The sequence below is a fragment of the Balaenoptera ricei genome, chromosome 10, assembly GCF_028023285.1.
Source record: "Balaenoptera ricei isolate mBalRic1 chromosome 10, mBalRic1.hap2, whole genome shotgun sequence".
Taxonomy (NCBI): domain Eukaryota; kingdom Metazoa; phylum Chordata; class Mammalia; order Artiodactyla; family Balaenopteridae; genus Balaenoptera; species Balaenoptera ricei.
Window position 1 is genome coordinate 68,758,248 of NC_082648.1, and position 23,348 is coordinate 68,781,595.

The 23,348-nt window shown below is 35.9% G+C and overlaps 1 protein-coding gene across 1 annotated transcript in view; it reads right to left on the reverse strand.

Annotated features, from left to right (window-relative positions):
* PPFIA2 (PTPRF interacting protein alpha 2) overlaps positions 1-23,348 on the reverse strand; it is a 405,353-nt gene that overhangs the window by 130,961 nt on the left and 251,044 nt on the right. The window contains exon 6 of the mRNA XM_059936601.1: positions 7,841-7,957. Coding sequence (XP_059792584.1) covers positions 7,841-7,957 — 117 coding nt within the window. The remainder of the gene's footprint in view (positions 1-7,840; positions 7,958-23,348) is intronic.

Consider the following 23,348-nt stretch of genomic DNA (forward strand, 5'->3'; position numbering starts at 1 on the left):
GCGTCCCTGTCACAGACTAGACACTCAAATTATGCCAATAGGACAGAGATAAATGAACAAACTTTCTGTCAAACTCTTGGGAATCACTCAGCCTTTTAAAGTCTGAAACTATCCTACTTCAGCAAAAAATTGTTTTTTCTGCTTCTCTCAGATCTGGGCTAATAATATAAATGATACTAAATTTGTTATTAAAGATGGAGGAGTCAATTCCACTTTCACTTCCCATCTATTAAAAGTATAGTGAAAGGGGCTTCCCTGGTGGCGCAGTGGTTGAGAATCTGCCTGCCAATGCAGGGGACATGGGTTTGAGCCCTGGTCTGGGAAGATCCCACATGCCGCGGAGCAACTAGGCCCGTGAGCCACAACTACTGAGCCTGCGCGTCTGGAGCCTGTGCTCCACAACAAGAGAGGCCGCAACGGTGAGAGGCCCGCGCACCGCGAAGAGTGGCCCCCGCTCGCCGCAACTAGAGAAAGCCCTCGCACAGAAACGAAGACCCAACACAGCCATAAATAAATAAATAGAAAAATAAATAAATTAAAAAAAAAAAAGTATAGTGAAAGCATAAAAATCCAGTCACTGCATTCAGAGAGAGATTTGTTTTGAACTTAGTAAGTTTCCATACAACATTAGATTTTTACTTCTTATTTTTGCCATTGTATATAAAAGATGACTTTTGGTCATAATCTTCCTAGCCTATAAAATTGATACTCAACTCCTATAAAATTGATACAGTCTAACTTCCTGTGCATATGGATGAACCATGAAACAGCCTAACCTTTCCTCTTCTGGGCCCTTTTCTAGCCAATCGTAGTCCTCTAGGCCACTCCTGCCTCATATATCGAGGGCTATACTTGGACCTTCTTTTTGTTAGGAGGTGTGCCAATCCCAAAATAGCAAATTCATAAACCCCATAGGTCTGTTTCGTTTCATTGCTTGAAAATTCAATTGATGAATTAAAAGAGAAGTATACACTATTATCATGTCATTATGAGAAATTAGATCACTACACAGGGGATCAACACACAGAAGAAAATATTCTGTTAGGGCTATTCAGATGTAAAAAAATTCAAATGATAATTATCTTTGATACAGAGAAGAAACTGGGGCTTAATCAATAATGTATAAAATAAGCCACAATTAACAAAGAACTGAATTTTTGGATGAACAGTTACTGGCAGTAGTTGACATGGAGTGAAGAAGGCATAAAAATGGGCAAAATACAGTTAATAACTGGACACATCCCTATGGATGAGGGCTTTCAGCTGGAACATAGCAGAGATCTTTGAAAGAATAGCATTTGTGATAAATGGTATCTTATAGTATTTTTAAATAGATATGTGGTATATTCATAAGCCAAACATTTAAACATACAGCTAACAGGTTTGTATGAGACTATGTAGAATCTGTATATTATGGTATTTCATAATATGGCACAATAGCATGAGGAAATAAAGGTCTTTTGTCATTACTGAGGTGCATATTGCTCACACAGTTATATCAACTTTTTCTAAGTGCCCATTTTTGTCCTTGGTGGTTCAGTCTAAAACAGCCTTGTATCACTAAAAATCCACAAAACCCTTACTTTTGGTAAAGGCACATCCCATATTTCATCTTTTATAAAACTTCAGCTCAGTGTCCTTCATGTACAGAATGCAACCATTAGACAATTACTAGATTGTGATCTCAGAATTACTCTTGCCACCGATTCTTCATTTTGTTTTACATGTTTTTGGCCAAGTTCTTCTGCCTATCTGGCATGAATTAAAGAAGTGAAAAAATGCAAACAAAAATCTATTTCTGATTTTATATTTCTTCAGCCTGCACATTTACATATTACCCATCTATTATGTCGCATTTTATTAATTTAAAGAACAGTCACAAATTAATGTCAAATTCTAAGAGGAGAGAATAACAAGGGCAACACTTTTGAAAAGGGGAGCATCAGCTCGGTTCATGCAGAGTACCTAAGTTCAAAGTGGGGTGACAAGCAGAGAAGCTTGAGAGGTGAGGAGGCCAGCCAGTTTGGAAAGGACCTCCCATGACGTGCCAAGGATGTGTTGTTGTGTGATCACTGGAAAGATCAGCCACCCTTAGCTCTGGGAAGAACTACGGTAATTCCTCAGTCACTAATGAACAAAAAAATATCAAAATGCATTGCATATAGTAAAGTGTAACTATTGTTTTGTGAAACTTCAGTTTCAGTTTTACACCCACATGCACACAGATGTATACATATACATGCACACATACGTGTGTGCGCAGTAAAATGTTGCAACTAAATCATATTTCTTACAGTGGGTAGCAGATGGGTCCTTAGTGTGTGTGGAGCCCAAGGCAAAAGAGCAAAGAGAGGCCTACATGCCATAACTCCAAATATGTAACAATTATACATCAAGCTAACAAACTGTCAAATAAAAATATGTCCTACTATCTTCCTTGAAATAATACCTTCACACTGGCTTTTAGGCCAGAATGAATAATTCTCAGACTCCTTGAAGTTCCACACCAGAACTTAGTTACCCAGATATGGCCCTGGACTGCAGCCTGCTCTCCTTCTCTTCTCAGCCTCAGCTCCTTCCAGAATACTGGTCTGTTTTACCTGTGTATATGTGGATACCTCAGTCAGCGCTTTTAAACTCTGTGGGACCCAAAAAACAGGCATCCCTTGGCCTCTTCTTAGGTCTAGGGATGGGTGCACCGGAGGGCGGGCAGGGACAGATGTTGCTCCTAGAAACAAGCTCATACAGGCCCTGAAGGCTAAGGTCTGTGTGGTCAGAAAGTCTGGGCTGCCAGGAACTTGGCGTGTGGTCAAAAAGGGGTGCTGGTGTGGCTCACACCTGTGCAATTTCCCCTGGTCCCACGGACTCTTCATCCTTAGGGAGAGGCACAGAAGGCCAGAGATAGACCTGCTAAATTGTGGACCCCTCTTGCCCAGGTTTAAAAGCCATACTCATAGTAGTTAAAAATTTTAAATGCCACTGCCTTGGAGCATCTGTTCAGAGTAAAAAAATACAACAGAGATTTTTGGGAAAAAAAGTAAAGAATTAAAAAAAAATCATACTCAAGTAGAATAAAATAATCAACTCTAGACAAATAAATATGTGTAATTATGAAAGACTAAAAGATCAGAAAAAAATAAGGTTGGATTAGAATGAATTTTCAAAAATCAATAATAACACCTAGAGAAAGCATCCTGGCATGAAGGAACATGAGAGTACAAAGGAGGTGAGAAGACCGGGGTTCTCGTCCTGCTCTGGACAAATAAGTCATTTAGTTTTTCTAAGTAGGCATCAATTTCATTGTCTGTAAAATTAAGAAAAGGAAAAAAAGTCTCTAACTGCTTCAGAAGTCTTATATGTGAAAAAATGATAAATGGACATAAAATTGTAGTGCAACTGATTTTTTAAAAAGTATCTAATCAGGATGCTTCCATGTTTAAAACACTTCTATGTTTTCCCATTGCTCTGAAAATAAAATTGGACTCCTTATTACAGCCGACAAGAACTTAAATGATCTGGCCCCTGCTCACCGCCCCTGTGTGCCCTGTCTCCTGCTTCTTCCTCTCCTGACAACTAGACTACATTACCCTGCCATCCTTTCTTCCCAAGAACGTGCCCAAGAAGCTCTTTCCCACTGTCGGTGCATTGGCACTTAGTGTTTCCTTTGTTTCAAAAACTCTAAGCTTTTCCATTGACTCTCTGTACTCTTTTGGGTTCCGGTTCAAACTCCACCTCCTGAAAAGCCCTTCAGTGCCATGTCGACTTATCCTCCCCACCCACCTCGCACCTGCCCCTTGATCACATTCACTCCCTTTTACATGTATGTGTTTATTGTCTGTGCCCTCATCTGCCCTATTCATTAGCGCCCCAACCACCCAGAACGGGACAAATTTCCCAGCACTTCAGTAAGGTCACCGCTAAATATTTATTGAAAAATTAATGACCATGAGAACACAGTATTAATAAATACTATAACCATACTGTTTATTGCTTGTAATCAATGTGTCAAGAATTTTGTCATTCATAGTCAGTGTTTCTATTCTTTACGACGAAGCTACAAGTTAGGCATGACTATTTACCTGTAACTGATACTCAGGGAGGTTACAGAGTAAGGACACCCAGGTAGTTATTGGCAGAGATGGGATTTGAATCCAGGTCTACTGACTTCAAACAAGTCACTGTTCCACACTGCCTCTCTGACACTTCCTGTCACAATTAATGTATCCCTCCTTTAAACTCTAGTATCATTTTTGACACCACTTTATTCATCATGTTTTGCAATATTAATTTGGGCAGATTATTTTCACTGCATATTATTTTCACTTTTGCAAGTTTTACAGGGAATGTCTTCTGAATCTCAACCACTGCCTAACATACTACTTACCCACATTACCTAGCAAACATTTGCAGCTGGAAAAAATAATTGGAAGTACAGAATATATGAGCCAGGAGCATTACTATCTCTTTTACAAATGAAGCATGTTTATTAAAATTTCTTTTTCACAAGTTAACTCCCCTCTGGAAAGCAACAGGAAGAAAGTTATGGATCCTAGTCCTGAACTTTTAATGAGGTAAAATTTAGTGTTCTGAAAATTTTTTTATTATCCCGTGGATAATTATGCTCTTCTAGAACACCTGATTAAATCCATGGCGCACAGAAACAAAATTGTTTCAGTTAAGCTTATTTTTTCTTTTCATCTTTGTTTTCAAAATGTTGGTAATAATTACACAACTTTTCTATGAGTAATAGGCCTGTTTCGGAGTGTGCTTTTATGAGACTATTTTTATCAACTATTTTGTGAACAGAGTTTTCAAGCCACTGCCGTAAAACCTCTCCTGTTGGCTAATAACCCACCCTGACTATGTAATTTAAGTAACTTTACTGCCCTAAACAAAGGGCGATCCTTGTGACTAGGATTTGCAAGTCACTTTCTGACAGCTCCACAGTACCTGACAATAGTTTCATGTTTCCTCCAAACGACCCCTGTGCAGTTTATACACTAATACTACAGTCATCCTACGCTGATAACCTTCGCTACTCCCCAATATAGACACTCCCCAAAATAATATTCTCTTTTCCTTTGTTTTAATATACCTTTTAAACACTTGTTACTGAAAAATTAAGTGTTAGGATTTAAATTACAATCTTATAACACTTGTTATTTAACGGTATTAACATACCTTAAATAATCCTGTTATTGGGGATAATTTCGAAAAAATGATTTATAATGTTCAGGTGCATAATTTAGCAGTATTTATAAAAGGATGATAAAAATAATAATTAGGATATTATTTCAGCTTTTGTCAAAAAATGTCTGCAGTTAGAAGATGAATAAGTTCTGGGGATCTAATGTACAGCAAGGTGACTATAGTTAATATTGTATAATTGAAAGTTGTTAAGAAAGTAAATCTTAAATGTTCTCACCACACACACACACACGGTGATGAATGAATTAACCAATCTTATCATGGTAATCATTTTACAATATATACTTATACAAAATCATCACACTGTATACCTTAATTTTACACAATCTGTAGAGCAAACCATCACATTGCACACCTGAAACTTATATAATCTTATATGTCAATTATATCTCAATAAAGTTGAAAACAAAGGAAATATCAGGCAAAGAAATATGATATAAATAAAACTTTTAAAGTACTTTCTTGAATCATCTCAGGAGTAATATGAATTAAAGCACAGTTTATTTATTTTTAAAATTAAAAAAAATATGACATATATTTTAGGATTACATTGCAGGATAGGGGCATGATATTTTTAAAAATACTAGTATATCATTATTTCAAAGCATTTGGAAATCACTCTTCCTACAATATTGGGAAATTTAAAATAAGTATGCCGATAATCACAATGTTTAAAAATCTTTAGTTACATCTATAAAAAAGTGTGAGTGAGTTAGCAATGGCACAGAATTTCTCTTCTACACTGGCTGAAATGCCTTCACCCAGAACTGGAAGGCAAAGAAAGTTAAAGACAAGTACTTTAGGTCTTCAAATACTCAGAATCCTCCACATATATACCACTATCTGTTGAGTCCAATAGAGACAAACATCATTTATTCATAGGTCCTCATCCTAATTCTGTAATCAGTTTCTGAAAATTAATCTGACATGAATTGTCTTATATTCTATAATGCCTAAATATTTTGGGGTTATATCTTAAAAAAAATAATATTTGAAAAAAACTACATGTATGAGTACCCCACTCCCCAGAAGTACTAGAGGAATGCTTTAAGCACCAAATGGTTTGTTAGCGAATAGACAAGATCTTAAGTTCTTTATGCCTTTGAAAGCATATTTCTTTAATTTTAGTCTAGATTAGCATAATATGGCATCACTATATTTTGAAGACTTCTAAGAAAAAGACAAGATGACCATAAAGTCCATTTTCATACTCAAACCAATGTCATTCTGTAATTCTCTGGGGAAAGGTATAGCACTGTATTACTGATGATATAATTAAAATGAAACAGTAATAGTAAAATGACATGTTAGTTTCCTAAACTGAGGATTGTGTGCAAATGCCCTATTCTAAAGAGCTTGGTGGTTTATTTACTGAATTAATGTCAGTTTAATTATCTGAAGAAAAGAGGAATAAGTTTTATTCAAATTTGAAATATAGCTCATGAAATCTAGCTGTCAGATTGTAGCTTATTGTTAATACCTAGCTTAAGATTTCTATAAAATACATGGATAAAGGCTAAAATAGTAAAGCCTTTAATGAAGAGTTGTTTGCTTCTCAGCCACCAGAATTGATGGCGGTCTCAGGAAATGTCTGGTTGACTTGGCTTCTTTTGCTTTTACAGTTGAAGGAGGAAACATAAGAAGCTCCTCCATTTGTTTCAACTGGAAAAATGAGGAAGTGCTCAATTTATTTTATGATAAGAAGTCTAGTGCTATTTGTTTTGTGGTACGGTCACTTGCTTCTTAATCGCTATGTTTTAAAACCTCCTGATATTCCAAATGACACCAATTTAGCTACCTGATTTATGAGGTCTTGATGATTAAGGAGCTCAAGCATCCAGAGCTATAACTTGCAAATATCCAGGAGATGGTCTAAGCCTCATGTGCAGGATGTGCAAATGCCTATGTCATCTTAATCTGATTCCAGACCTACCAGCAACTGACCTTCTTTCTCCTGTGCTGGGAACAAGTGGTTCAGCACAGAAAAGCGCCAAACAGACTGTTGGTTTCCTTGGCCTGGGTCTATGCCCCACCCGAAAGGAAAATCAATTCCTTCTAAAAAACAGTAAAAGTCTAATGACTTCAGATATCTTTTTACGTAATTTCTCATTAGCTGGAGTACTGCTGTGGTCTTATCAAACACATGGAAAATAATAAGTCAAATAAGATATTATAAAAAATTTTTTGCAGTGATAAGCCATAGATTAGTCATGAATTGTACATAATACCACTTATAAATCAAAATTATTGTTACTGTACTTTAAACAGTCCTGGATATAGATTATTAATATATCTATAGAGATATATAGATATATTTAGATATTTATTCAATTTATAATTTATTCAATTATAGATACGTTCAAACAGATATGTAATTAAATTCTTTTTAAGAGAATCAAGTTAATAGCAAGTAATGAAAAATTCAAATATATATATGTGCATAAACCCACACATATTTTTGAGAGAATCAAATTAGGAGCAATTAATGATAAAGGAAATAATACTGCACTTTTGATCAACAAGTCAAAACACAGTAATGTTTATTACATGAATGACACAAATATTTCATACTCCTGTCAAATGATACAGCAAGTAAACACTTCCATGTAAGAGCATGTCATATGTGTCATACCTTTTCATGGACTTTCTGGCCAGGTTCCATCCCTTCAAGATGTTCTGACTCTGTGGATCCCTCACTTGATGCCATTTTTCTTTGTATATGAACATTTTGTTCACGCAAGGCAACAATCTGCAAAATAAAAGCACTATGCCTTTAAAATCTAAGATAGAGCATGAAATATAAGAAAACTGAGTTTACTTGACTGTGGCTAAGAACTAATGAATACAAACAAATAGTCAGAAAATAAACATTAAATTTTACTCATATTATTAGTTCAAAAATATTTCTAAGATTTAGGTTAGCATTTCAAATAACATTTATAATATTTATAGGAATGTGAAATTAAGAAAATATTTTCTAGTTGGAAAATGTATCTATCTGGTTTGAAATGTTTTTAAATCAGTGGCATGACCCATGTGTTATTAATTCAGAAATTACTTTTTAATTTAACTTATGAAATATAATAAAATTTGTATTAGTCTGAATTTTTAAAGTATGAAAGAAAGATAAATCAGAAAATTGACAACTAAAGACTAATGTGAGCACATTCATCTTCCCTAAGAGACAGCACATCTGCAATTTTAAAACAAGCAAATAAATAAGCTAGACTTAAACAATTTGTGCCACTATCATGAGCACTTAGAATTAAACTGGTCTCATTGTCATTATTTTAATGGCCATTATTTTAGCACTTCTAGTCCAAATATAGTTAATTTACAAAAAAAAAATTCTCAGAAGGCAATTAATTTTTGCAGAATTTTAGCTCAGATTTATACACATGATACTTTGAACTAAGAAACAGATTCCCAGATGGTTGTAGTTTAAGTGATCTTAATAATATATAGAGTAGAAAATCACATTACAGCATTTTAAAAATATATTTGCTATTCATACATATTATTTTGAAAATATTTACATTACATTAATACCATAAATTATTTGTTTCTTGGCAAGTTTTATTATAGTATCAACTCAGATATAGAGTCAGTATTGGTTCTAGGGGAAATCAATGTCCATAGTATTTAGTACATATTAAGCATATAAGTTTAATATGATTCAATATTTATTGAATATTTATTGAATTTTATATTTATATTGAATATTTATATTAAATAAATATAGAATCATATTAAAATTATAAGTTGAAATTATGAGACCAACATGTCACACAGACAAAGAATTATCAAGTAAACAAAAGACATGGAGAGATTGGGTATGTGTCCTGCTGCCTGCCATTGCTGCCCACATGCCAATGATATATTCATGAGAAAAAGTGATTTTGCATATGACCTCCAGCAATTCAACACATAACTTATCATTTCTTAAGGGTATATCACCACATAATGAAGAACAACTCTGTAAAAGCTCTTCTCTCCTGTAGTACTGCAATCACCAAATAATTGGTTCCCTTCCTCCCATTCTTGCCCATCTACAATCTATCATCCACAAAGCAGCCAGATTCATCTTTTAAACTTAAGTTATATCGTGTCACTCTTCAGCTTGCCAAAGAACTGCTCTGTTTTCCCAACTTGTTTAGCATAATTTTAAACTTCTTAACAAGGTCTATAACACCCTACATGATTCCTTCGGCCACAATGGCCTCCTTTCTGTCCCTCAAACAGACCTGGCACTTTCTCATCCAGAACTGAGGAACTTGCTGATCTTCCTGCCTGAAAGATTCTTCCCCAGCTCAGACTTCAGCTGACACAATCTCAGCTTTCAAAAGTCAGCTGAAAAACCTACTTCTCAGACAAAGTGTACCTAGCCATTATACTTTGTACAATATATCTGTGTTTATTTTGGTGTGTATCTTACTCATTAAAATCTAATATTTTATTCCTTTATTTTTGTACTCACTTTGCTTGTTTATTTAGCTAGCAGAAGTCCTAATGATATCTCATGGGAAAATAATTTTCAAAGGAGTACATTATTGACAACAACATTTTCATATGAAGCAGCACATCACATTAGTATGTGCAGGGATTCAATATAAATGTTAAATTAAATAATAAATGGATATAGAAAAACAAAGAATGTAAACCTAATTCATTCAGAAATAACAAAAGATAAAGATTTACTGTGCTTGAGAATCATCAGACATTCCTCTCATGTTAGTTAGTGTAGAAATGAATTACATCAAAGAAAAAACAAGAATGAAATAGTCCCTGGATATATCATTTTCATATTACATTCTTAACATCTTTCTCTTGCATAAATCAATAATATTATATTATAATCAATACATAATAAAACTTTATTATGAATTTTTTAATTAAACTATTGTATACTGACATTTCACTAAGATAACATCCATGACTTAAATATGTTAAGACAACAGTAACAATAAATTTTAAAATTCTATGCTTTTTCTTCCATTATTTAATTAGAAGTGAAGAGAGACCTTTTTAAAAAATATTTAAACATCAAACTTAACTCTTAGTTTACACAATAACTTCAATTTGTTTAGTAGTTCAGATAAATATCAAATACACCCTAGTGCCTAAAATAAAGCAGTCCATCTATAAAGATTTACTGAATGACTCAGTGAAATGATAAATTAATGACCTTAATTAGAAAAGTCAAAACACCAAATTCACATGGAAAACCTTATGCAAATATGGTTGTGCCACTATATTAAAAAATTACAAACTTCCAGTTTTTCATAAAATACATACATTGCAATTAATTCCAAGAAAGACAAACTTTTCAACCACTAACATGCAAACTTTACTTTTTCTAAAAAATCAGTCCTGCAAATTAGATTTTTGAAACTGGAGAATTGATGCAGGATCCTCTATATTCTCTATCATTCTAATATGATTATATTCTGTTCTATTTTTGCTCAATAACAAATTATCCTGGGTAGTTATGAAAGCAAAGCTTCAGCATCTGATTTTATTGTAGGTGTTAATAAGCTTGATTCTTTTTCCTTTCACACTGGGGAAAGTGAGATGTTCTCTCCTGCAAATACAACTTTGGGGGTTGGGTCTGCTCTTCTGTGTGTTCAAAAGGGCAGAGAGGGTCACCTAGAAATCTGTAGCTGGAGGTAGCACAGGCCTTTTTAGGAAATTCTCCCAGCTGGCTTGACAAAGGAATGCAGTAGGTGGCTTGAGAAGTGGTTTACAAATATAGCAAGCAGAATGAAAAGTGGCTGATAACCTTAAAACATTCTCTGGGCTCTACTGACAGAAAAAGCTGTTAAAGGGAGGGTTCAAGTGACTCGTCTAGAATAGTTAAGTAGGACTGGATCCCTCACTGTTAAACAGCATGATTTACAAATAGGATGGCGTGGTGGTTAGGACAAATCACTTCTGGGGAGTCTCTGTTGCATACTCAGTTGTGACATAAATGCAACAATGCACTGGAAACGCACTATGTGCCAAGAACTGTGTTGAACTATTTTAATCTGCAAATTAGGTCCTATGATCCACATTTAACAAGTGATTAAACTGAGATAAAGAGAATTTAATGAGAACTAAGGAATCAAATAAAAGTCCTTATCTTTATACTTTTTACTATGTCACATTGTCTCACATGGCTTTGCATTTGGGCTCTGTTAAGTCAGGGGAAGTTAATGGTGGGTGAAGATGGGGAGGAAGCATTTCCTTTCCAAGTTCTGCTACCCTCCCACCTTGGAATCCTTTGTACTTCATTGAACTATGGACCCCTCCCTGGACAGATTCACATGTAGGCAGAATTTTGCATGCATTTCCACACATACCAATCCACTGAGGCCCATGGAACACTGGTCAAGAGAAACTTTTCTACAGTCATTTTAACTGATTAACCATGATTTGTCAAGTGTTTGTTGACATTTGTTTTAAAATGCCCAGAATTCATTCATATTCCTTTTGGTGACAACATCTTACATTTTCACTGGGGAATTTTCCTTCCCCACTCTAATCTTAGAGAGACTGTCAATCAGGGGGCCAGAGCTCATGGCAAATGGGTGGGCACATGATCTAAGCCAGGGCAATTAGAACATTCCTTGAGAGAAGTTTCTGGCAGAGATATGGGGGAAGAGTCTCCTTTCTACTATGGAACGTAAGCTGGTGGGATAGGATCAGAGTGCTGTTTGCCATGAGTTCCTCCTCATAGAGAAGCAGGTAGAAAAGCTGGAGCCCTGATGAATTACTTCTGCTGCTGATTTTAGCCATAAATCAGCTCTATCCCTGGCATTTCAGTAAAATAAGCCCAAAATTTCCCCTCTGTGCTCAAACTTGTTTGGATTGGTTTTCTGTCACTTGTAACTAAAAGTGTCTTTGCACTTATTTGGGAGGTGGAAATGTGCCCTTCTGGCCAACCCGAGCCAGGTGCTTCCCAGACACCTCTCCTGCTCCTGGAGATCCATATGTTACAGAGATTTGGGGTGTGTTTATTTATAAAAAGATGCATGCAACTCACGGGGGTGGGGGGGAATTTGGGGATCAACCGTTAACGAGTTCACATCTGATATTACTCAGCCATAAAAAAGAATGAAATAATGCCATTTGCAGCAACATGGATGGACCTAGAGATTGTCATACTGAGTGAAGTTAGTCAGACAGAGAAAGAGAAAAATCGTGTGATATCGCTTATATGAGGAATCTAAAAAGAAAGGATACAAATGAATGTATTTACAAAACAGAAACGGACTCACAGATTTAGAGAACGAACTTATGGTTACCGGGGGTGGGGGTGGGGAAGGGTGGAAGGAAGGGATAGTTAGGGAGTCTGGGATTGACATGTACACACTACTATATTTAAAAAGGATAACCAAAAGAACCTACTGTACAGCACAGGGACCTCTGCTCAATGTTATGTGGCAGCCTGGATGGGAGGGGAGTCTGGGGGAGAATGGATACATGTATATGTATGGCTGAGTCGCTTGACTGTGCGCCTGAAACTATCACAACATTGCTTATCGGCTATACTCCAATACAAAATAAAAAGTTAAAAATTTTTTTTTAAAAATCTGGGGCAAAAAAAAAAAAAGAGTTCTTTAGAAAAAAAGAATACATGAGGCTGTACCGGTACTCATCCTGGCTAGTCAAGGTGATGACGAGGAGGAAAAAAAAAAAAAGGAAGAAGATAAAAGAATGACAGGTGACTCAAAAAGCTAACATACTTCAGCTAAAACTCTGGCATCTGTGTGATTCTTGCTCTCTGGCTTATTGCTTTGCCTTGACCCTTCTTTGTGTTTCCTGATAGCTCATTAAGCTTCTGACAGCCTGACTCACTGCTTCTAGGCACTCCCAAACCCATTATATTCCCAAGGCAGCCTTCCAAGTTTTTTTCTTTAAACCTTTGCCTCTGTCAGGTTGTTTTTGGCTCTTATCAATCTCTGACAAGCTCTGAGCTCACACAGTGGACTACTGGTGGTCTTGGTGGTCAGTCTTCTAGTCAGGAAAATTCCCCAGCCCCCATCCCTTTTTCTACCAGACTATTTCAGGGTTCCTAGCATGTCTTGCAACAGACTCTCTTCTATCCTCTTTCTCTGAAAAACAGTTTTCCTTGATGACCTGGAGAGATGCATTCATTTCACATATATTCATTGATATTTCACTGATGATATATCAGGTATTAGGAAAATTAATAGGGGGAAAAAGCAAAGTTCTTTAATTCATTCTTGTTGGGTGAGACAAACTATAAACAAAAATAAGTGGAATACCTTTTTAAATGGTGATAATTGCAAAGGGAAAATTAAAGCAAGGGAGGGATGCTATGAGGTGCAGTTTAATTAGGAATTAGGTGATTTCTGAGTATAGACCTGAAGATGAGAGGGAGGAAGCAATGTGACTATCTGGGAGAAAAACTTTCCAGGCAGAGAGTTCAGAAAATGAAATTCATTATTGAAAACAAAAGTTTGAGATTCATAAAAATGTTTTAGTGAGTTCATATGATGTAAGATGTCCTCTTCAAAAGATAGCTAAAACATCACTGAAAGTTGACATCTTGGAAACTTCAGGTATCAGGAAATGCACAGAAACATGTGATTCTTAAGAGAAATGTGATTTGGGAGAAAATAATAGAGTCTCTTTCATATCTCTATATTCTCACATTTCTGAAGTGTTTAAAATGTATTTTTTTTTCATATTTTGTTGCTCTTTATTTATTCCTAAACTTCCATGTTTATCTGTGGGGTCATATTCCTTCAGCCTGAAGAACTTCCTTTAACTTTCTTTTAGAGCAGGCCCACAGATGATAAATTCTCTTAGTTTCCTTCATTGAGAATGTCTTTATTTTACTTTCATTCCTGAAGGATATTTTTTGCCAGATGTAGAGTTGTTGACAGTTCTTTTCTTGCAGCACTTTATTTTTTTATTATTATTGTTATTTATTTATTTATTTTGGCTGTGTCACGTGGCATGCGGGATCTTAGCTCCCCGACCAGGGATCGAACCCATGCCCTCTGCTGTGGAAGCACAGAGTCCTAACCACTGGACTGCCAGGGAAGTCCCTTGCAGCACTTTATTTTTTAAATTTATCTATTTATTTATTTTATTTTTGGTTGCATTGGGTCTTTGTTGCTGAGCGTGGGCTTTCTCTAGTTGTGGCGAGCGGGGGCTCCTCTTCATTGCGGAGTGGGGGCTACTCTTCATTGCGGTGCGCAGGCTTCTCATTGTGGTGGCTTCTCTTGTGTGGAGCACGGGCTCTAGGCACGTGGGCTCAGTAGTTGTGGCTTGCAGGCTCTAGAGCACAGGCTCAGTAGTTGTGGTGCACGGGCTTAGTTACTCCGTGGCATGTGGGATCTTCCTGGACCATGGCTTGAACCTGTGTCCCCTGCATTGGCAGGCGGATTCTTAACCTCTGTGCCACCAGGGAAGTCCCTAAAATGTATTAATCTATTTATTCAACAAATATTCATTGATCATTGTTCTAAATATGAGACACCATTGGGGAAAAAAGCCCTTCACTCAAAAAGCTTACATTCTAGTAAATGAGGGAAACAAAGAAAGAAGCAGTAAGACAACAACAATAAAATAACAATCATTTAATGAGCTCTTACAATGTGCCAAAAACTGTGCTCAGCACATTATATAAATTTTTCTTCTTTACATCATTTCATCTGTACTATCTTTTCTTCCAAGTTTAAGACTTCTTGAGAGTGGACCCTGAGACAAATAATTTCGCACAGTAGTTTATTTGGAAGGTGATTCCGAGAAGCATAGCATTCTTAAATATTCTTAAAAGGCCTAGGATGAGTCCTGTCCCTTCTAGGTGTAACTGGTTGTATGACTTTGTACAAGTTTCTTAACCTCAAGTTCACGTTCCTCTGCTATAAAATGAGGGATAATAATACCTACGTTTTAGTGTGTTTGTACTGTAAAATACTTAATTGTATATGATGTACTGTAAGCATTTATAATGTAATAATGATCACCTTTATCTTCTTATTCTTATTTATACTTCATGTTCTAGCTTATTGAAGGACTTGCAGTTACACACACCCAAAATGCCATCTTGGCTGTGAGTTTTTATATTCATTTGGAATGCTCATGCACAGAGCTCCTAAAACCCTTGTAAATTCCTGACAACAGCACTCAGGGCACCTTTTGTTCTAATGGGGGATTCCGGGTGGGCTCCTGGATGGGGGCTCATCACCAGAAGGACCAAGCTGTGATTTCAAGCTTGGAATTTTTAGCCCCACCCACCATTCTCCAAAGAGGAAACAGGGGCTGGAAGTGAATTTAATGACTGATATGCCTATGTAATGAAGCCTTCATAAAATTCCCAAAAGTACAGGGGTTGGGGAGCTTCCAGGTTGGTGAACATATTCACATACTGGGAGGGTGATGTATCCCAACTCCACAGGGACAGAAGGTCCTAAACTCGGGACCCTCCAAGACCTCACTCTATGTATCTTTTCATCTGGTTGTTCATCTGTATCCTTTACCATACCCTTTAATAAACTGGTAAACGTAGGTTAGGTAAATGTTTTCCTGAGTTCTATGAGCTGCTCTAGCAAATTAATCAAACCCAAGGAGGGGTTAGTGGGAGTCTCTGATTTATACCCATTCAGTCAGAAGCACAGATGACAAATTGTACTTGCAATTGGCATCTGAAGTAGGGTGGGAGTGGTCTTGTGGGACTGAGCCCTTAACCTGTAGGATCTGGTGCTACCTCCAGGTAGATAGTGTCAGAATTGAGTTAAACTATAGGACACTCTGCTGGTGTTGCAGTGAATTGTTTGGTAGGGGAAAAACTCCCGTACAGCTGGTGTTGGAAGTGCTGCGAGTGTAGCAGTAGTGTGAGCGGAAAGGAGAATCACAGGAGGTAGGACAGAGTTTTTCCTTACACACTCTTCCTCCTCCTTAACTCTTCTCAGTTATCTTTCAGGTCTTAGCTTATATGTCACTCACTGTGGGATGGGTGGCATCCCAGTGATTTAAGTTACATAATTCCTTAGCATTCTCCACTAACTCATATCATACAAATTATCACTCTTTAGCACAATTGGCTGTTAGTTTTCTGACTGCCCATTTTGACACTGAGTGCCTTGAGACCAGAAACTATATCTGATTGATTATTTATTCTCAGTTCTTAGTAAACTCTCTGACAAGTAGAAAGCACTCTAGAAATATTTATGGAGTATTGAATGACAGTAGACTGTATGAATGGAAAAGTCCTAATAGGGAGTTGGAAAAATTGGATGGAAAAATACTTGAGAATGTATACATGGAGAAGCAAATTAGTTATCCACATAAAAGACCATATGAACTTGAAGTCTTTCCTAAAGTTCATATTACATGATTCAAGGTTAAAAAGGAGCCCTGGGCATGGAAGAGCTCACTGGGGAACTACAGAAAGAAAAGAACACGAAATATTGACATAGCCTTGTAGGATATTCACAACTCTCAGTGTGAGGAGGCAAAGTAGAAGGCACAGACAGCTGTAAAGGAGGATAGGGATAGGATCATGGAAGGACAGCTTAAAGAAAGTCTACAAGAGATACTCTATAAATATAAAGTAATAGGCAATTTCACTGTGTCTTAAAATATTAAAAAAAAAACATTTACAAGTGTATTGTAGTCTAGGTAATATGATTGAGGTGCACTGAAGTACACACTGTGTTTATATGCTTTAGACTTAGGATAGACTGACATTAGATGGAAAGTGGAATTCCAAGGGTATCTAGAAATTTGTTTCTGCCAACAAAATTCTTAAAGTGGAAACAGAAAAGCAATGTAAATTAATTTAATTTTCACTTTTTTTCCTCTTCCTCATCTTTTTGAAAATGTCAATGTACGAGACATTTCCCTGAAGCTGGATAAAGAAGGAAGACAAATAAGGAATAGGAGTTTAGAAATTAAATGTATAATTAAGAACTGCTAGCAATAATAATAGTTGCTCTATGTTGAACATCAATTATATGCCACATACATGCAAAGCAATTTACATACATTATTTCATTTAATCTTCCCAGTAACCTTATAAACTGGGTATTATTATTTTTATTTTATAAGTAAGGGAACTAACATAAAGGGCATAAATAATATACTTGAGGTCATACAGAAAAAGATATGACAAAGGTTTCCAATCCAGGTATGATATCTTCAAAATGGATGGTTTTTAAGCATTATGCTATAATGCCTTTTGAAAATTAATGAAATGATTCACTGCATACACAATCCAAATATTTATCTAGGTCAGGACTACAGTTCTGTGGTCTGATAGCAGGGGAATTTACCTGCCCTGATTTGGCAAAACAATTTAGACACAGAAGATGTCTTCAATTATTTTTATGAATAAAAATCATGCTGTTTACATTATTTATCATTTTTATTTATAACTCTTTTGTGGCACAGGCATTTCAGTTTACCTTGAAAATTTCCCAGCTACCTTTTAAAATAAATCATGTCTACCATACTCATGCTAATTCTCCAGGGATCTTCATTCGGATGTTTTTAAATTCATATTTGCCTTTATGTATTTAACAACAACTTCCAGACAGTGCCCACATCTAATTAACAAAGATTCTTTTCATCTATTTTTACCCCAAGTTCAATTAACAATTCCAAGAGTGAGACTTACAGAAGTCTCACTACACCAACACATAATTTGCTTCTACACAGATAACTTATTCTAATTTAGCTGAATTCCAGGCTTAGATTACACTGAGGCTGCAACATGAAAAAAACAAAGACAAAGCAACTAGTAGAACAGCAGGGATTTACAATTTACACTTAAGCAACTCAACTCTCCAGACACAATAGTTTGGATTTGTGTTGTTATATATTAATTGGAAAACCAAAAAGATTGAGACACTTATTCAAACAGAACTAAGGATACTAAGCCAATAGCAATTTCACTTTCCAGCTCCGGCTTTTGGACATAAGATTTATAAGCAACACTGAAGCATATTAAAACCAGTGAAAAGCAACTTCATGTAGTCCAGTGAAGTTTGATCAGCTCATGTGTAACATTAACTTTCGTTGTTTTTCAGTGAGAATGGATAGACTGAAAACTTGTGAAACGTAACTGATCCAACGAACAATCAAATTGTCTTGAGATGGGAATCAGAGGTTTGTATTGTGAGGATTCACCTCTTGTCAAGTTTAAAAAATAGTTATTTAATTAATGATTTAAAGAATGAATCCATTTATCCTAATGAATGACCAAATAGCTTGGAGGTGGGAAGTATAGTTTAATTTGGTGGTTGCTTAGAATTTTTAACCACTATACTATTCAGTCAATAAATAATTATTGAATTAATTAGAACATACTACATACTTTTATCTTTAACCTCCTCCACTTTGGCTGACCAGCCTTTCCAATTCCCATTAGATGAACTGACTGGATGTTAAAATTTAAATGCACATCACCAGTAAGTTTCTGGTGACGCTTTGATGAAAAAGATAGTACACAAACAGTACATGCAATTTGGCTATTTCCAAATTTTACATCTGCTTATATCTAAAAACATAAAGATACCTTGTATGACTACGGAATCTAAGCTTATTTAGTTTTTAATGATGAAAAAATTCTTTTAAGATAATATTAAAGATTTTTAAGACCATTCTTAAAACAGTAACTGTCATGCAAAACTGTTATTTTTAGTTTTAAGTTTAAGACAGTGGTTGAAAGAATAATAAAATTTCAAATGTTTCCTTAGATAGATTTGTTTTTACAGTGAATGATTATGATCTCTATTTCCAATGTTAACTGTAACATTCAACAATAGCTGTATTTTAGTATAGTTATTGATATGTAATTCTGATCTAAATTACAACTCTCTACCAAACTATCTCTATCCTTTTCATCTAATTGGTATTTCAGTCATTACATTTTTCTGATACTTGGTTACTCTTTATTTTTATTTATTTCCACTATTCAAATAGTTCTTTAATATTTAAAACGATAATAAAATCAAATGCTGGCATTTTCATTAGAAGCATATAAATGGCTTCAGAAAATACAAAACAACTTAAATTGGACAGTATTAGTGGATATTGTTCAGGCACAGTACTGCTATTGTAGTAGAGTAGCAGCTAAGAATGGCATTAGATGAAAGAATAGTAATAAAAATGGCCAAGGAAGCTGTTAGTGTGGTAAAGTAGAGGAATTAATCCAGAGAACAAAAGCAAAAAAGAAGTCCTAAAGAGTTTTCCCAAAGTGTCAATAATAGGAAAACACATACTGAACAAATTTTATTTTTCACTGCAAGAAAGCAAGCCTCAGTTGAAAATATAAATAAGCAAATAAATAAATGAAGAGGGGTGGAAAATATTCATTGAGGTAAACAAATGACACTGAGAAGTACAACACCACATGTAAAACAACTGCAATAATTCAGTGTTGAGTGCTGAGAATGGTGGCACCAATTTAGTTGAAAGTTTTGAATGTCATGGAAAAAGTACATTGCAATCTCCATCACCCTGGAAGATGCCATTGCTAATAATTTCCCTCCCTAAAGAAGACAGCAGAATCCTACTTAAAAAATAGTTTAATTAAAAAAGGAGGCCATTAGATTGAGGTGGCTCTAATGCCCAAGCGACCTACAGAAGCAAACCAAAATCTAAGCCTGTGACGCCTAAAGATTACACAACCAAACGCTTAGGATAACCAATCACAAACAGCCAGTTAGGATTTAAGCTATAGCCAATCAAATAATTTCTCTTCTTTGCTCCTGCACTATTTCTGAGGGTTTCCCCTGGCTCCTATGGTGGAGCACTCCTGACCACTTCTGGTTTGGCATTGCTTGATTTGATTTTTTTTTTTCAAATAAACTCTTACAAATTTTTAATATGCCTCAGTTTATCTTTTAACACTTGTCTCACAATGAGAAAAGCAAATAGGACTTACTAAAGGTATTGATTGTGATAAAGTACTTCTTGACATAGAACAAAGGCTTACTTCTTCGTGCTCTCCAGTCACTACCACTAGGTTCCTTACTCCCTAAAGTCAGAAGTATCAAAATATGCTAATTTGGTTTGGGCTTCAGCTAAAGGCAGAGGGACAACTGATTACATATATCCCTTCTCCTCCAAATAAACAAAAAAGAAAAGCAAAATGAGGAGACCGAGTTATGCTGAGAAGAGGGTCACAGCAAACTGAATAGTCCAATGAGAACTTACGTGATCAATTTATAGAGTAGCAGGTACGCTCTGTGACTAAGAGTCTGTCTTCAAAAGTCTCAATATTTATTCTTTTATGAATTATGCTGACATGAATAAAAGTTTCTTCTTTAGTTATTTCATGTATACAAAGTAGTATTAAATTCATCAAGCAAATACTGATTATTAAATTAATAAAGGTAGATCTACATAATATTAATCACATCTCTGTCATCTGTTTATTCAACTGCAGTCCATCTGCTGTCAGGAAATTTGGGATGTTTTAGAATGAACATTCTGTTTTAGTAATCCAAAGATGCTATATTTCCATCAACATATATTTGAATCCTTTAAAACATCACATTAAAATTCATCTCTGTGATCTGAGTACTAACCAGGCTTGGACCCTGCTTAGCTGCAGAGATCAGAAAAGATATCTGGTGCATTCTGGGGGTTGGGGGCAGGGGAGAATGGGGAGTTGCTGCTCAATGGATATAAAGTTTCAGTTACGCAATATGAATCAGTTCTAGAGATCTGCTGTACAACATAGTGCCTATAGTTAACAATATGGTATTGTGCACTTTAAGATATGTTAGGAGGTGTTGAAATAACTTTCTAGGTCCAAGATGGACCCACATCAGCAAATCAGACCTTAGGTAACTTAGGTAACTCTGTCCTTGTAAATGCTCTTCTTGACCAGAAAAGCAGCATATCCAGTCAGTCAACTCCAAACACCAAGCCAACTCTGGGCCTTCCCACCCCTAACAAGGTGAACAGTGTGGGCCCAGCCAATCAGATATTTTCTATTTTTCTCTTCCTTGTTCTTTATTCTCTATTTTATAAAAGCTTCTTGCCTTCCATCCCATTTTGCAGTTTTCTGAAAAGAGACTGTCCACTTCACAACGTGTTAAATAAAGCTGGTTTATATCACCTAAATTGTTTTCTTTCAATAGTTTTTTAATGGAGGATAGATCTCATCTAAGTGTTCTTATGACAAAAACAAAAACAAAAGCAAAACAAAAGCAACAAAAGAACACAAGGACATTTTTTGGAGGTGATATATATGGTTATTACTTTGACTGTGGTGATGGCATCATGAGTGTATGCATATGTCCAAACTCATCAAAATGTATACTTTAAATAAGTACATTTTTTGTATATTAATTATACCTTAATAATGCTTAAAAAATCAAAATGGCCAACAAGCCTATGAAAAAAATAAAATAAATCTCTTTGGAGATGGACTATACTATTCTTTCAGCACCATGAAATTTGACCTCCTCAGCCAGGCAGGGCTAATACTGTAAGTACACAGTTGAGGTTTGTTGTTGTTGTTTTTCTCCAATCAGGGCAGAAGTGACAAAATTATAGGCTGTGTCCTGGAACAATTCCTTTTATCTCTGTTATGCTAAGGAAAAGAGTCTTAAGGGAAAGAAAAGCATATCAAAGTGCTTGAAAGTACTTGAGAAAATGTAGAAGGCAGAAACAATATCCATTAGTCATCCTTGCTTATAAAAAAGCAAGCCAGGGCAATAAAAAGGCTTTATCCATTTAGTTCCTTCCTTAGAAATCACAAAAGCAGCATACTAAACCCATTATTCTGAACAATTCTTTTTAAAGTAATCCATTTGCTTCGGTTCTAAAGGTAATAATCTTGCGTTATGTTCCTTTGCACGCATTTCAATTTTATTTTTATGTGATTTTTAAATGTGTACATATTATAAAATGTCAGAATGGGAAGGGTCCACAACTTATGTGGTCTTTATACCTTATTTTTATGGGTGAAGAAAACGAAGTTTACAGAGAATGAATGGTAAGCCTCTTCCCATCCCCAGTAAATTGTCACCTGGTCAGTCCCGCTGTGGACACACACTCCACCTCTCCAGATCTCAGTTCAATCATCTTATTAAAAAGGAGGCGAACAGTATCATGGCTAAAAAGATCAACGTCAACATCAATAACAATAATATTTACTGAAAGATACTTCGTGCCAAGCACAGTTTTAAGCACTCTACATATGTCAACTACAAATTGACACTTGCCATCGACACTTGCCATCTACCTCTATGAAGATTAAATTATGAACCACTGCAGCTGCTGACCTTCAACACTCCCTGAAAGGAGTTCAGGGTGGAGATCAGGAATGAGGCACTCTGTGCTCTGGGAAAAACTGGCAGAACAGGTCTTCAGATGGTTAGATATTTTCAGGAGAAGATTTTATGAGCCCAATTCTTGCATCTCCTCATATCTAGAAAAGCACTAAAATCCTTCATGGTGATATCTGCTCCTCGTGACTAGCAGTAACCTTCCTGAAACTAGCAGAAAACTTCTGTAAAAAATATGTACTTGATTGCAGGTACTCCGCCTTCACCAAAATCACATATATATTGACCTTCCCGCCTACCTCTTTGGAGCAGTTTCTTAGAGCTATCTGAAATGCTATCTCCTGGGCTATAGTCCTCATTTTGCCTCAAAGAAAACCTAACTCACAACTCTCACCTTGTGCATTTTTTTCAGTCGACAGTGTATTAACTCATTTAACCCTTACAACAACCTGATGAGGTAAATTCTATTAGAGTTGAGGTAATTGACGCAAAGAGGTTATAAGGAAATTGCCTGTAGTCACAGAGCTAGCAGAGAGCAGAACCATTTAGGGGGAAAGTAAATGCCCAGGGGTGGTGGTTACAGCTCCTGTTTGGAGTATGCTTACTCCTTTCCTTTCTTGTCATCAGCCAGGGCAGAATATATTCACAGCACCCAGCTGAATAGTCTAGATAGAATGATGGTTTTGCACTTGCCACTTTCCCTCCACTTGCCCACACTAACTTCTAACTGCTTCTTACTATCCACTTCTCATAGAACATTTCATATTTTTGTCTCCTGCTTTCTATTGTGATACATATCTCACTGTGTTGTAATCTGCAGTTTATGGATTCTATGTCCTATATTTATGTTATATTTAGATCAAGATTCTTATTAGCAGT